The sequence below is a fragment of the Vigna radiata genome, unplaced genomic scaffold, assembly GCF_000741045.1.
Source record: "Vigna radiata var. radiata cultivar VC1973A unplaced genomic scaffold, Vradiata_ver6 scaffold_246, whole genome shotgun sequence".
In the NCBI taxonomy this organism is placed as follows: Eukaryota; Viridiplantae; Streptophyta; class Magnoliopsida; order Fabales; family Fabaceae; genus Vigna; species Vigna radiata.
Genome location: NW_014541805.1, coordinates 270,420 through 285,492, shown reverse-complemented (window position 1 = coordinate 285,492; position 15,073 = coordinate 270,420). Strand labels below are relative to the sequence as shown.

The window sequence follows — 15,073 nt, the reverse complement described above, 5'->3', positions numbered from 1 at the left end:
TTTAAATATGACCGAAATTTATTATTTTCTTAATTTTAATATATTTTCATGTTTATATATATATATATATAATATATATATATATATATATATATATATATATTAATTTAATTATATAATTTATTGATGTGTTACCATTCCGATGAAATTTGAATGGTTTATTGATATAACACGTTTATATTCTAATGTAAGTTGAAAACGTACTTTACTAATTATAAAAAAAAAAGTATCGTTAAATTGAAAAAATAATATTTATTTATTTTTAAAATTTTGAATTAAAATATATAACAATTTCAAACAGAACAAATTTTAATTTTATGTTTAAATTTGAAATTTGAAAATATACTTGATCCTACATTTTGTATAATGACAAGTTTTTAGTCCTTAAAAATAAAATCGTGTCATGTTTTTAATTTTAATAAACACTGTTTCTTAATTAATTATTTGAAGGTCTTAACTTAATAATAATAAATAATTAGAATAGTTAATTAAGCAGAGGGATACGTATAAGGTAAGAGGGATACGTATAAGGTATGGTGGGAATAGGGCAACAAATCCTTGGAGAGAAGAATGAGGAGGGCCCACAGGGAATGCATTGAGATGTGTGTGATTCATCCAACCTGGACATGATTTACAGAATACGTACAAAGACCAGTTTGATGACTCGGTACATACGAAACACAAACGTAATACAATACAATAAAATACAAAACAACATTGTCTGTGCAGTGTTGTGTTCTGGCTCGTAACTGCAATCTTTCAGTCCTATCTTATTTGCACCACGTGAATCCCCAATTCCCCAATTTCCCTTTCCCTTTATTTATGCCATCATCTTCTCTCTCTCTCTCACCAGAAGCCTAACCAAGAGAAGAGAAAACAACAACAGAGAGAAAGAAAGATGAGTAACGGCCATGGATGCTGCAAAACAGGGCCAGGCTATGCTTCGCCGCTGGAAGCCATGTCTGGTCCAAGAGAGTCTCTCATTTATGTCACCGCTGTCTATTCAGGTAACTCACTCATCTTCTTCCGTAAGCTTCTGTGTATTCAGAGCTCTCATACTTGCTGCTTTTTATGCTAACTAATCATGGATTCGATATACACTATATCATTCAGGAACGGGAATTGAGAAGCCTGACTATTTGGCCACAGTCGACGTGGATCCAAACTCTCCCACTTATTCCAAAGTCATCCATAGGCTACCTGTTCCTTATTTGGGTGATGAATTGCATCACACTGGCTGGAATTCATGCAGCTCTTGCCATGGAGATCCGTCGGCCCAGCGACGATTTCTCATCGTGCCTGCTCTCGTGTAAGACCCTCATCCGTACATGCATGGACCGTGTTTGTACTTTTGCTGCATGATGGTGTTTTTCAATTTCAAGTATATCCCACGCTTTTGTTTCTGTTTTTCTTTTTTGGCTTTTTCCCAAGAATTCAAGTGAGACTACTTTGGTATGTCATCCTGTAATAGAAATTCATGAAAACGTTATGGAAACCGTGGTTCTGTGAAAAATAAAAATAAAAATTATGCAATAATTAGAGCATCGTCTTCGTGGTGTTTTTTTTTTTTTTTTTTTTTTTTTGTCTTCTTTCCTTTTTCCTAACTCATGTTTTGCTCACTTGTTGAATTCGGGGAACTCTTTCGAAATATATAAATTTTATTCTAGTTGCCTTTTTTGTTTCCTCTATATTTAAATTACCGTATTAAGTTTACTTTTTGTCCTGTTTCAGATCGGGTCGCGTATATGTTATTGATGTGAAAACAAATCCAAAGGCTCCATCTTTGCACAAGGTTGTTGATCCTGCAGATATCATTGAGAAGACTGGATTAGCTTATCCACACACGTCTCACTGCCTTGCTTCTGGTGAAATTATGATCTCATGTCTTGGAGACAAGGATGGAAATGCTGAAGGCAATGGGTTTCTTCTTCTTGACTCAGAGTTTAACGTGAAAGGAAGGTACTATTTGTAGATATTTGATTGAGAAATGTGAGAATGCTTTTTGGAGTGTCGAAAATTTCCGGAGTGTACCTAACATTATTCACCCCTGCATGACTCTGTTAGATCCTCTAGTTTTAAATGCCTATCTTGGATTTAGGTAACATGCATGCAGATGAAATGGTGTCAGTCAATCATGCATTGAAACAAAGTTTAAGGTTGAGAAGACGAATTTAGTGAATCATACATAGAATTGTTCAATTACATAATTGCTTGTGTATTAAACAGTACACGGGTTACATCTTCGAAACTTATGCTGTATCCTGCTTTACATTGCTTAGGTGGGAGAAACCAGGGCACAGTCCACAATATGGATATGACTTTTGGTACCAACCACGACACAACACTATGATAAGCACATCATGGGGTGCTCCCAGAGCTTTCACGAAAGGTTTTAACTTAGAGCATCTCTCTGAAGGATTATATGGCAAGCATCTCCATGTATATGACTGGCCTGGGGGCGAACTGAGACAAACACTGGACCTTGGTGATTCAGGGCTTCTACCCTTGGAGGCAAGTTGTTAGTATAATCAGGATAGATGTTCGGGTTGCATTTATTGGAATTTTGTGTATCTGAAGCCTGTTTACTACCTGTGTAATTTAACTATGACTGCACTTTCCTCTTGCTTTGAAGTTGTAATTGTGAGCCAATTTGCAGAATTGGAATATTTTATAACTGATGTCCCTTAATTGCAGATAAGGTTCTTGCATGATCCTGCTAAAGATACAGGTTTTGTTGGGAGTGCATTGACAAGTAACATGATACGATTCTTCAAGAACCAAGATGGATCATGGAGCCATGAGGTATATCAAGATAGTATCTTTTTTCTTCTGGACAGTATGTGTACTCAACCAATATATCAATATCCTCAATACTTACAGACCAAGCTTACTTTGCAGGTTTCCATATCAGTGAAACCACTGAAAGTGCAGAACTGGATACTTCCTGAAATGCCTGGGCTTATAACTGATTTTCTGATCTCTCTTGATGACCGGTTTCTGTACTTTGTAAACTGGCTTCACGGGGATATAAGGCAATATAACATTGAGGACGTTAAAAATCCTAAACTGACTGGACAAGTATGGGTTGGTGGACTTATCCAGAAAGGAAGCCCTATAGTAGCTGTAACAGATGATGGAGAAACTTGGCAAGCCGAGGTTCCAGAGATTCAGGTAATTGCAATCTTGCCCTGTTGTAACTTATGGCATAATACATGTTAGGAGTTAAATGTCTGTTTGACAAATACAAACGAATCCGTCTAAATAACATTCAAAGTTTTGCTGAGTAGAGAGGAGTGAAATATTACTTTTCATAATAATATTTAGTATTCAATGACTTTAAAAAACAAAACTATTCTAGATATGCTTAAAACTAATTTGTCTTATTACTGCTAAACAAGAGAGCGCAAATATAATAATATATGATGCATGGACTTATTCTTGGAAATTCAACGGTAGCTTGTTATCTGTCCATATTAACTGAAAGACATTGGTTTTCAGGGGAAAAAGTTGAGAGCGGGCCCTCAGATGATTCAATTGAGTTTAGATGGGAAGCGGCTGTATGCTACAAATTCACTATTTAGTACATGGGACAAACAATTTTATCCAGATCTTGTCAAGCAGGGCTCCCACATAATACAGATTGATGTTGATACTGAGAAAGGTGGCCTGAAAATCAACCCCAACTTCTTCGTCGACTTTGGAACTGAGCCTCATGGTCCTTCTCTTGCCCATGAGATGAGATATCCTGGTGGTGACTGTACTTCGGATATATGGATTTGAGCACACATCTCATTATTTCCCTTTAATAAACTTATCTATAATATGTTTGCAATGAGTTATTTTGCTATAAATAATGCTTTTGTTAAGACAGTATGCAATTTCACAAATGGGTTAAGCTCATCTAAAAGCCCTATTTCTTTGTCTCTCTACTGTTTTTTATACCTTTGTGGTTACCACCACCAACTTACAATAATGGTCCATATGCCCCATTTAACTATGATAAAAAGAACATGAGAAAGGGGAAAGACAAAAAAATAGAAATTAAAGCATATTGACGTGTAGATTGTCAACCTCGGTGACAAAATGTGTTTGGATTTGACTATGACTTTCTAGATTAATGACCAGGCTCGGAATTCAACAAATTTACCTGATTCTATCTATTCACAGAACAACAAAGTGCATATAGAAAATAATTTAGTATATAATAGTTTTGTAAAATAGTTCGTATGCGATAACGAATTAAACATGCCCCGATTTCTTCTACAGTTCCTGCGATGAATATCTTGCATAACTGATATTTAACCTCATTATTTATCCAATTATAATTTTAGGACAACTCACTAGCTCTATGTTCGCAACATGTTTTCTTTCTTCTTTCTGTGCCAACTAGGTTAAATTTTAAGTGTTGCATAACATAATTTTAGACAAGTTACAAGTATTTGATTATCCTCGAACATGTATAAATTGTTGTTTTCGCATATGCATTAGTCATTGATGTGTTAGAATTTTAATGCCCATCTGCATGTACCACTTGTAGATTTGTGTGACGAGTGGAAAAAATCGGAAACGCACTAAATAAAAATTAATTTTAGTACAGACGGAACAATTTTAAAGTCGCCGATGACGGAACTTTCAAACTCGTCTCCATAATTTGGTAAGCGATAAATACAATAACGTACACGTAATCAAATGATAAGATTCCAATAAACTTTTAAATAAATGAAATATAACAGTTTTACGAAATTAACCTCATTATTATTTTCTTTTTCTAATGTCTATATAATTATTTCTTGGTTTCTTTTTTTGGTAATATAAAATTATTTTCCCATGATTAAAAAATTGTTATCAATGTTCAACTATTTACTACACACCATTTAAAAAAATAAGAAAAATTGTACTTTAAATGGTGTAAACATTTTTGAGAACAGAAATGCTTTTATTTTATTTTAATTTTTGATAAATTTGATCAACGTCAACCTTACACGAGGAAATTGAGTCAAAATCAAAAGACCGAACATAAAAGAAAATTTGAGATTATGATATAGAAACTAAATAATAAAAACATCAATGTCATAATCATTACAAAATAATGGAACTATTTTTACTCATTATTTGCAGTGCTATAAGAAGGTAGATTAGACCAATGGAGGTTTATAATTAATAGTCCACAGTGGTTTTCTCCCCTCTTGCAAATAATGTAGGAAAAACATTAAAAATTAACAAGGAATAATTATTTGCTTCTGTTTCTCAAGATCCTTTTAGAATTAAAAAATGAACGATATCATTGGTTGCGTAAACAATAATTATATAAGATCTTATGACTTGTTGGATTAATATATAATCTTTCTGTTCATTACCATAATTATAGGAGCTTTGCAATTTAAAATTATGAGACAGATTTGCTTCTGCTTCCCTCATGTTATGATCATTCTTTGATTCCTAAATATCTGATAAGGGGTTATCTCCACCAATGTGCATCTGATAAAAGTAAATGCAACAAAAACATAAACCTTATCCCTCTAGGAATCAAAATAAATACAAATGGAAACATTATATATATTTGCATCACCTAATAGAAAATACAATAGACCAAGAAAAACCAAGCCCTGTAAAAAGGCGGAAAGGTATAGCATGGGACGATAAGATTCTGACCTGACCACACGATTTCTACAAAAACGTCTCCACTCGCCCCTTTTCCATGCATGGGAAATCATGACCAGATAAACCGGGGATAGTTTGAATGGTGAAGGAAGAAAATACTATTACTACTTGAATGCAAGCTTCCATACTTCACGCACATTGGATGAACCGTCTGTGATTTCAGCAACCAGGCTACTGCTCAAGACACCTGCACAAATAAAAGAAAATTGTGACATCATGAGACCAGCAGTTACCGGTAACATGGAAATTATGACATCATGGGACCAGCACAGTGACAGCTAAACTGGTATACAATCTTATAAGGATGAAATTATATTCTCCATAGTTAACATTGCATAACGTGACCAATCTTCTGATGACTCCCATCCGGCGTGGAACACATTGCTCCATGATTAAGATTCAAGATAACAGGTCGTATAGGAGAGAACCAACAAGTTAAAAGAATCAATAAGTAGATCATTACTATAAACTGTTTGCATATTAAGGATATGCAACTGCAAAGGCCATAACATACAAAGAATCAGAAATTCAGAATAATAATCCAGCGTGAATATAATTTCATGTCAGCACTAGCTCACCATCCTTTTCTACCAGGGACAGAAATCGACGAGATCCACCACCTACTCCAAAATAATACTTCTTTGCTGCCATGTATACAACTCCATCAGGATGTTGCAAGCACTGTGTATTAGAAACTTCCATGTATAAGGAAAACAATATTTAATAATTAAAAACATTACATTGAAACACTCAGATACATGTAATCAAATTTACAATGCAATGACTCCACATAGAAATATAATGTTGCTCTCGTCGTCATTGAACAAAACAGTACCTTTTTAATAAGATTATAAAGAGTTTGGAGACTGCTGACCGAGTAAACTGTCTCAGCCATCAGAATAAAGTCATAACCACCACCACAATTATCATCCGTACTAACATGAGGGAGCAGTTTATCAATTCCACTCCAATCACCAGCAAAAAAGCGAACTTCTGCCTTGTCACAAATTGTCGGGTTGGATGGTGATGGTTGAGATTCTCCAGAAATATTTGCATTTAGATTAGGAATGGTGAGGCAACGTAGGACCTCAGCATTGAAGTCTTGAAAATGTACAGCAGCAGCCCCCTAAAGCAACCATAACAAGCACATTATTATATTTTTCACAAGTTAAGGATGCTAAAGCAAAGCCAAAATGAACTAGTTTCACCTCGAGCAATGCAAAGATTCCAGGCAATCCATGGCCGCATCCTACCTGAAAATAAAATATTGAATGCTGGGAACTGAGATAGAGGGACAACTTTTCTACTAAGATTAACATATACATTACACGTATCTTCCTAGTATAAACTGGAAAAAAACCCTCTAAAGCGAGTTTGTAGAATCTCTATTATGAGAAAGTAAACGGAGCATCCAGCCTAATATTCCTTAGAGGGTTATGATCATGATGCACTTTAAATTAAAATGAAGAAACGATACATTCTTACTTTGTAACTCTATAGACAAGCTCGTCTTAGAGAAGTACAACATATCTTAGCCACATACTCAAATTACACAAAAATTCAAAATGATTGAAATAAGTCTTGCTAAAATCCCAGAAATGCTCAAGATTTGGGGACTAAAACCAATATATTAGGAAGGAGGATAAAAATAAGAATCAAAATTCATACTCTATCTTTGTAATTAACTGCATGAGTGGGTCTCAAATTCATTATTTCCATACAATTAAACCACGGAAAAAGATAAGTAACTACCTATATTTCCAAACAGGTCTTATACTTCTATGGAATTGATATTTCCTTAAAGTGCAAGAAACAAAAAAAAAAAAGTACAGTGGAAAGAATCCAATAAATTGGCATGCTATCCTTAAATATCAACCGTCCATGATGTTTTTAAACAGGATGCGGAAGAACATGATAACACACTGGGAACGCAACCTTAAGACAGCTGCTGAGCAAGTTCCAAGTGCCTTATGGCAGTCACTCTCCTCGGGATATTCTTGCATATAAATTTGAAAGACTAACAAATACAATCAATGATATTAGAGAAATTATTCAAAGATGATTGTTATTTTTTCAATAATAATTTGATCTTCTAAAATAGAACCCCTCGATAAATGTCATTTTCTTCAATATACTATCAGAAGCAAAATTGAAAATAAATATCTCTTCAGTAAATGCGAGACTGTAATATGAAGCAGGTAACCTTAATAAAACTCGCAGATATCTTGATATTAGTGTCCTATTTAAGTGCAGTGCATTGGTATCGGAAAGTATTGATAAGAAACGGTTTCCGATGTGTGCACCTGCTACGTGCAAAGTGTATCCTTCTATGTGAACAATTATGCCTGGGACTCCACTCTAAAAGCTATATCAACAATTGCATACATTCGGCCGTGCAAGTTTTAAATTCTTATATCTAGTATAAAAACTTAAATATGTTTTTAACAAATCTAAGTTTCATCCTCATACCGTTATATACAAACTGCATATATCCATACTAGCTACTGACTACAGTGCTTCCCTGTATGCTTTCAGAATTTCAACTCAAAACTAAACAGACGGCCACTTATCATACAGACAAACACTACCAGCTAGAAAAAGAGAAAGCCACCTCCAATACTCGCTTCCCGCCAAATGATGCAAGACCAGTTCTGATATCTGAACGAAGGGCCTTAATTAAATCAAGTGAACCTTCCCACAGCTTCAGTCCTCCTAACCAAAAGAGAACCAAGATTTCAACCGATTCAGTCCTCGGCAAGACGGAAATGAACGAATGAACAGAAATGCAAGGATCGAAATGGCACCACCTTCATATTTCCCGGGAACTAAATCGGAGTTGGACAAACCAAAAACTTGTTGGGTACTCACGCGCCCCTGAGAATCGTCCATAAAATAACATAAACAATAAAACTAAATTATAATCTCCCCACAAATATTATGAAGACGAAGACAAAGAAAGAAACATCACCTTTAACAAAGTAACTCCATCCAAATTAACCAAGTCCCAGTTGTTTATAGCAGATGAAGGAACCTAATTTCGAGGGAAAAGAAGCAAGATTGAAAACGACATCGTTTCAAATAATGACGAAGGGAGAAGAAAGAAAACCTCAGAAGCGAGGACTTCAACGCAAGGTGGAGGAGGTATGGCAGGAGATTGTTGTGCAGAATCATCGAAGATTCCGAAGCCAGAAGCAGAGGAAGAGAATAACTGAAACGTTTCCATACTTGTTTTCTCAGCACTGCCCTGTTTTAGTGCCGCAACAAAACCTTAACACGAACACTGGTTTTTTTTCCCTCTCTCTAAATTTGCCGTTGTCTTGGGCTCTGTGTATTCAAAGCACTGAGTTGGGCTGGGCTGGGTTGATGGACGTTGAGCCCACTCTTACATGAATAGCTACTATTTGAACCCCTTGTTAAAACATCCCACTTGTTCTGAAAATTGCTTTTTAATGAAAATACAAAGTTACAGCAAAATTTTGGTTTATTTAATCATTATGACACCAAGAAAAATTCTTCATAAATGAGAGAATTTGAAGACTTGTCATTTAAATAATAAAAATAATTAAAATTATAAAAGCAAAATTCATCAGAAAAAAAATTGTAAAGCTAAAAGTCGAAAGCGAAATTAAATCATTTTTATTGAAACTTAAAACACGTTTTATTAATTATGATCGCTTTTGATTACTACCAAGAAACAGATTGATGGAGAAAAAAAAGGTAAAAAAGATAAGTTTGACTCCATGAAATTGTGTTGGAAAAAGAAATCGGAATGCGTGACCCTTTTGAGAATAAGAGGCCTTAATGGTAGCTTTAGCGAGAGTCGTGTAACGGGCCTTAATGGCAGGCGATAATAGGGGAGTCAGGGTCTACCCCTTCAATGCTCCCATCTTTTATCACTGTCACTCGTTCACATGCATCCCATGCCATGCCAATGCCCATGCCCTTTTCTTTCAAGACCACCGCTCACATGGAAACCTCACTGTCGGCAGACACTCGTTTCAGAGCAGACACCGTAACTCATAAAGACGGTTAAAATGTTACAACACACATGTGCTTATGTTCTTATTGTAGAATGGATATTTTTACTTGTAAGTTATAAGTAACAAGCCAATGATAATAATGTTTTCACTGCTATATGGTTGCTTGGTGGCATTAAATCGTACAAGTACTTTTGTTGCCTCTCTTTCTTCCTGAAAGTTACATACATTTTCATTCACTTGTAATCACTGTCACCGGATTTCCTTCTTTCCAAGTCAAGAAGCAAGCTTCATGGACAAATAAGAAAAGCCAGAGCAACCAAAAACAAAATTTTTATCTTTCCGGCATTACTGATATCATGAAACGGCATGTCACGTAATACATGTCTTCATTTAGCTGTAACTTTGTGAAAATGTATACTTATAATGGTCTTCGTCTGCAAAACCAATGCTGGGATCTCTCCCTCTCCTTGTTGCCTCCCTCACCTTCTCTATTCTTTCAAGCATTCCTTTTACTGCTAAATCAAACGCGTCTTCGAAGAAATCTAACTTAGACCTTGGATCCGCATAAATAATATTTGGAATCACCTTTATAACCTCCTCCCTCATTGCTAAGACCTCACTCTCTGAGATTCCCAGCAACACCTCTTCCACACTGGTATTCCATTGTTTTACATCCTTCACCGGTATATATACAGAGTACCCTGTCCTGTTCCTAGGCAAATGCCACTTGTACTGTGAATAAGCAGTGCCCGGATGAAAGAAAACGGGAATACAACCGGCCAACATAGAATCAAAAATGGACCTTCTGGTGTACGAGTCACCTTGAGGCTGCAAACAGAACACAGAACTTCGAAACACCTTTATAACATTGACAGGGTCGTCACATCTCTCCACACCATAGCTGCAGTCCACGAATTTGCAAACACTCGAAGCTCGACACTGGTCTATGATCTTACCCCTGATAGAGCCTTCAAGCTCGGGCCTTGGAGCTCCGGTGAAAGTAAACAAGTAGGGCCGCTTTTGATGTCTGATTTTTTTCTGCCATTGCAGAACTTGAGTGTCATCCGAGGGATGGAAAGAAGTTGGGTAGGGTATAGCGTAGTCGTTATTCCACGAACTAGCTTCGACTGCTAACATGGACATGTTCATGGATTCAGGAAGAAATCTGAACTTGCTACCCCAATAGGACTCCTCGTCGCGCTGTCTCCTGAAATCCCAAGCAATCCTCCCAGAAATAAGGAAATGGTCTCTGCCCCACATTTTCTTCCACTCGGGTCTGTTTGCAAGCCATTGAAGAAGATCTCGACCGGAGGAATCTCTGTGAGTGAGATTAGAGAGCCAAAGGAAACGGCTAACGTCAAGACCAGCATAAAAGGGGACAAAGATTGCAGAGGCGACGGAGGAATCGTTGGTCAAGCAAGCATATTTGGTCATCCTGTTATGAAAAATGACCTCCAGCAAGAATTGGTTGGTGGCATACCAAGTGTTGTTGGTTAAAACCCCTTGAGAGGTAAGAATCTGAGGACCCAAGCCCATGTTTTGCATATACGGGCACATGTTGGGTTTATCAGTGCCTCTGGTAAGGGTGTGGCAATTGTGAAGCAAGTCATCGTTGAAGCGGGAAGGGAGTTGGTGGATATAAACATAGCGGCCAAAGCAGGGATCAGTGGTGGTGGCTGGGTTCAGGTGTTTGAATGTGAGTGCCTTATTGGGAGCACGAAATGATAGGAATAAAGTGCAGAAGAGAAAGGAGAAGAGAATAGCAAGGCAGAAGTGGTGGTTGTCGTAGCAACCTCTGAAGATCAGGGCTGATTTTTCCATCTGATCTTCGATTCAAGTATGATGTGCATGTAGCAGTGAAGTTGGATTTCGAAGCTTAGCTGCTCATGCTCCTAATCTTCAGATACATGCCTACAAAATAAACTCAAAACTAACTTCAGCTTTTTCAGTTGTCATTAAGACCACATCATCAAATTTAAAGACTTTACTTCGTATCGTACAATCAACACAGCCTCACGGAACACCAAACGTCCGTTACCTTGTCGGCGCCAAAGGCAATACCTAACTCTTAGCTCTAACAAAATCTAAATTGTCGATAGGAAATATATTTAACTGCTCTGAAGTCTCACATTTTAATTAGGTTTCATTTCAAAAACTGACCGTTTCTATATATAAAATAAATACCAATAATAATTGAGTGATTTAACTTACTTCTTCAGTCTTGAGGTTACTCAAAACTCTAATGATATTCACCTAAATCAAAGAATACATGTTTTTGATTTGGTTCGTGATACGGAGATGCTCGATAGCGACCCTTTTAAACAAAAAACTTGTATTCTTTGACTTTTAAAAAATTGTATTATAATTGATTTTGATGTTATCTTTTAATTACACTATTTTGTCCTTCACCAAATAAAAATAATTATTTGATAAAAGTAGAAAGTAGGACAATCTCTCTAATTAAACCTAATCTTTACAAATAAAACTGATTCAAAAGCAGATATGTTATTCCACAATATCAAATCGATCCACACAAATTAGATTGGATGGTTCGATCCAAAACTAGTTGACAGTTGGATTAGTGAGTGTGCATTAGTTTTAGTTTGAATTGGGTGTTAAACTGAAAAATCTGAAAGAAAAAAAAAAGTGATTGATTGATCCAAAACTAGATAATATGGGAATCGGAAAGACAAGGGACGATTGGATTGCAGCGAAAGCAGGTCCCTTGTGCACCTGTGCATGATGCCTTTGCTTTACCTCCGTCTTCTTTCACTATGGAAATATGATCCAAAACGATGTCGTTGCAGCCTACATACGGATCGCATCTCAGTTCCACTGCACTGTCACTCCCGGTTGTTCCCTTCACGTTCCGGAAACTGACGTCACTTATTTTCACTGCACTTATCGCGTCAACCACTCCCAAATAATTCTGGTTGATAATCACCGGCCGCATCACTCCCACAACTTTAATATCTTCAAATACGATCTTCCTCGCATAACCACGACCTCCCTAGTCAAACAAAAAACATCATCGTATTAATCATTTGTACATTCTCGTTTAACCTCTCTTCTAATAATAGCTCACCCTCCATGTCTTCAATCTCACTCCGTTCGTACTTCCCAGGAAGGTGCAATTCCGCACGTGTATATTCTCAACTCTGGCATCATCTCCATTACGTCCCAGACTCCCAACACTTTTTTTCATTCACCAAACACACAACAAAGAATTCAAACACTCTTAATATTATAGTGATATTGTCATGAGGAATTGGACTTACCTGATGCCGTGGCCAGGTCCACAGAAAATATCACTTATATTGACGAAGGAAGTACCCGAGTTTATGGCGATGCAGTTATCACCTGTGATGAATGTGTATTCATTAATTAACAAATGGAAAGTGATGATAATATAGGAATGGAGGTGGATTAGTTACCGGTTTGAATGATGGAAGAGTGTATGAAGATGTTGGATGATCCAGAGATATCTATCCCGTCGGTGTTTGGACTTTGCATTGGTGCAGTGATGTGAACATGAGATATTTCTAACCCATTGCACGTGTCTATGCTTATATGATTTCCGGGGCTGTTCTTGTGATGCATCGATCTAAGTATTACATCTTTACAGTTATGGAAATGTAGAGCCTGCACATGTTGTTAAACATTATTAGTTTCAATATCATATATAGTTGCATTGGTCATGAATGTCTTAGATTTGAATTTGAACGTACAGTGGGCTTAACGGAGACATCGGTAAAGTTCCACCACGCAGCACCTTGCCCATCGATCAGCCCTCCTCCCCCAATCACAAGACCAGATATGTCTGAAAATTCTATCCATTTCTTTTTTTCGTCCAAAAATTTCCAATCCCCATTGCTTTTAGGTGCTATGACAGTCCCCTCAAGCTGCATTCAAACATTTTATTCACGCAAAATACATAATCATATAAATGTACGTACGTGCAGAAATTACTACAAATAACTGATTTTTTATTTACCCGAACTTCAATGGTTGCTGGATTGCAAGGACCCTTAAGCGACAGAGGTTGCAACATGAATATTTTATTCTGGGGTATGACAAGTTTTGCCGTCTGATGAGTTGCACCACACACGTCTTTCCATGCTTTCGCGAAAGCCTTTTTGAGAAATACATGGGTTTATTACATACAGCATCAAACATATTTGTATGATCGAAAGTAGACAAAATATACCTTTGTATCATCAGTCTGGCCATTCCCTGTGGCACCGTAGCTAACAACGTCGAAAGTTGAACATTCTGTAGCACACAAGCTAGATGAAGCAAGTACAAATACCAGAAGGACAACAAGTAGAAACTTCATCTTTCAGATAGATATACAAAAAAACAGAGTTGTTGGTGTTAATTTAGGGATCACAGGAAGATGTTTGTGAGGTGAAAGTTGGACAGAGGATGCCAACTTTTATAAATAAATAAGGAAAAATGTAATTCTGATTGTAATCAGAAATCAGAAGTAGTAATCCCACCAATCACTAAACTAAACAATATCATTCCTCCAAAACCATATTTATCATCCTTCGCCTTTCCAGATTATGGGCAATAATGGTTTGCATTTCAACCTTTTACTTTCCAAAACAGGGTGATATTTACTAATTCATGATTCCAAGTTACCTTAAAAAAACTCACCACATGCAATAACATAGTGTTTGAAACAAAATTCCTTAATTTACTGAACTAGTGCATGATATATGAATTCAATAGATAACCTAAAAGCAAAATGGAAAATATTTTTTTAACTTCTGTATCTTCTCATGCAGATCCAAACATTATATATATAATATACTTTTCAAATAAAACTACATTTAATTTGTCATTTTCTTTACATTACCTAAAAAAATGTAAAAGTAAATATTTCAAATATATATATATATATATATATATATATATATATATATATATATTCTCAAATAAATAAAATAATATTTTCATATATTCTAAATAACTTATTATCTTATAAATTAGTCAGACAGAAATGCATTCTCTTCCCTCACTCTCTCCAACTAAATAATACTTTCATTTATACCATTTATAATTTGGTAATATGTGATCCACCATTAGTAAAATTTCTAGAAAAACATAATTGTGACAACATAATTTTGTTATTATTTTATTCTAGTCATATCATATAGCATCTGTATTATTATTTTTATTATCATTTATTTTTGTAATAAAAACAATTAGTTCACTTTGAATAATATTAACCAAATTTGATATTACTAAGTTAAATAATAATAAAAAATCAAAATTAAATTAGAATTAATTCATTGAAACATATAATTTATAAGAGAATATGGTTGAATAGTATTTGCTCTAACCATTTATAAATTAAGGATGATACTATTATTACATATTCCAATTTTAATGATTGATGTATTTTTCATCTAATGTAGAACATGTTT

General features: G+C 35.7%; 4 protein-coding genes across 5 annotated transcripts; 1 reads left to right on the top strand and 3 right to left on the bottom strand.

The window, feature by feature from the left end:
• Window positions 1–793: 793 nt before the first annotated feature.
• LOC106778312 (selenium-binding protein 1) lies at window positions 794–3,923 on the top strand. The gene is made up of 7 exons (XM_014666258.2): window positions 794–1,007; window positions 1,114–1,309; window positions 1,732–1,959; window positions 2,280–2,511; window positions 2,695–2,802; window positions 2,899–3,171; window positions 3,499–3,923. Exons 1-7 carry the CDS (start codon window positions 899–901, stop codon window positions 3,778–3,780), a joined length of 1,428 nt encoding a protein of 475 aa, XP_014521744.1. The 5' UTR covers window positions 794–898; the 3' UTR covers window positions 3,781–3,923.
• A 1,402-nt stretch (window positions 3,924–5,325) lies between these two features.
• Window positions 5,326–8,958, bottom strand: LOC106778254 (histidine protein methyltransferase 1 homolog). Of its 2 annotated transcripts, XR_001377018.2 has the most exons (9): window positions 8,768–8,958; window positions 8,630–8,692; window positions 8,469–8,535; window positions 8,273–8,373; window positions 6,870–6,914; window positions 6,497–6,787; window positions 6,240–6,342; window positions 5,653–5,848; window positions 5,326–5,478 (listed from the first exon to the last, which is right to left on the bottom strand). XR_001377018.2 is itself a non-coding variant. In XM_014666196.2 (8 exons), exons 1-8 carry the CDS (start codon window positions 8,882–8,884, stop codon window positions 5,766–5,768), a joined length of 870 nt encoding a protein of 289 aa, XP_014521682.1. In that variant the 5' UTR covers window positions 8,885–8,958; the 3' UTR covers window positions 5,326–5,765. The 2 variants fall into 2 exon arrangements, 1 of the variants encoding a protein (XP_014521682.1); XM_014666196.2 differs by having other exon boundaries at window positions 5,326–5,848.
• Window positions 8,959–9,720: 762 nt separating this feature from the next.
• Window positions 9,721–11,714, bottom strand: LOC106778274 (probable xyloglucan galactosyltransferase GT14). Its single transcript, XM_014666216.2, has one exon. It carries the CDS (start codon window positions 11,460–11,462, stop codon window positions 10,032–10,034), a length of 1,431 nt encoding a protein of 476 aa, XP_014521702.1. The 5' UTR covers window positions 11,463–11,714; the 3' UTR covers window positions 9,721–10,031.
• Window positions 11,715–12,306: 592 nt separating this feature from the next.
• On the bottom strand, window positions 12,307–13,977 carry LOC106778260 (probable polygalacturonase At3g15720). Its single transcript, XM_014666202.1, has 7 exons — window positions 13,849–13,977; window positions 13,636–13,773; window positions 13,370–13,543; window positions 13,076–13,283; window positions 12,920–13,001; window positions 12,727–12,835; window positions 12,307–12,651 (listed from the first exon to the last, which is right to left on the bottom strand). The coding sequence occupies exons 1-7, from the start codon at window positions 13,975–13,977 to the stop codon at window positions 12,307–12,309; spliced, it is 1,185 nt and encodes a 394-aa protein (XP_014521688.1).
• Between the last annotated feature and the right edge of the window lie 1,096 nt (window positions 13,978–15,073).

Coding starts and splice junctions, on each gene's coding strand:
- LOC106778312 (XM_014666258.2), top strand. CDS start 899: ATGAGTAACGGCCATGGATGCTGCAAAACAGGGCCAGGCTATGCTTCG. Junction 1,310..1,731: donor CTCATCGTGCCTGCTCTCGT/GTAAGACCCTCA, acceptor GTCCTGTTTCAG/ATCGGGTCGCGTATATGTTA. Junction 1,960..2,279: donor GAGTTTAACGTGAAAGGAAG/GTACTATTTGTA, acceptor TACATTGCTTAG/GTGGGAGAAACCAGGGCACA.
- LOC106778254 (XM_014666196.2), bottom strand. CDS start 8,884: ATGGAAACGTTTCAGTTATTCTCTTCCTCTGCTTCTGGCTTCGGAATC. Junction 8,536..8,629: donor ATGGAGTTACTTTGTTAAAG/GTGATGTTTCTT, acceptor GACGATTCTCAG/GGGCGCGTGAGTACCCAACA. Junction 6,343..6,496: donor TTTATAATCTTATTAAAAAG/GTACTGTTTTGT, acceptor TCTAATACACAG/TGCTTGCAACATCCTGATGG.
- LOC106778260 (XM_014666202.1), bottom strand. CDS start 13,977: ATGAAGTTTCTACTTGTTGTCCTTCTGGTATTTGTACTTGCTTCATCT. Junction 13,544..13,635: donor CAGCAACCATTGAAGTTCGG/GTAAATAAAAAA, acceptor GTTTGAATGCAG/CTTGAGGGGACTGTCATAGC. Junction 12,836..12,919: donor GGACCTGGCCACGGCATCAG/GTAAGTCCAATT, acceptor AATGAAAAAAAG/TGTTGGGAGTCTGGGACGTA.
- LOC106778274 (XM_014666216.2), bottom strand. CDS start 11,462: ATGGAAAAATCAGCCCTGATCTTCAGAGGTTGCTACGACAACCACCAC.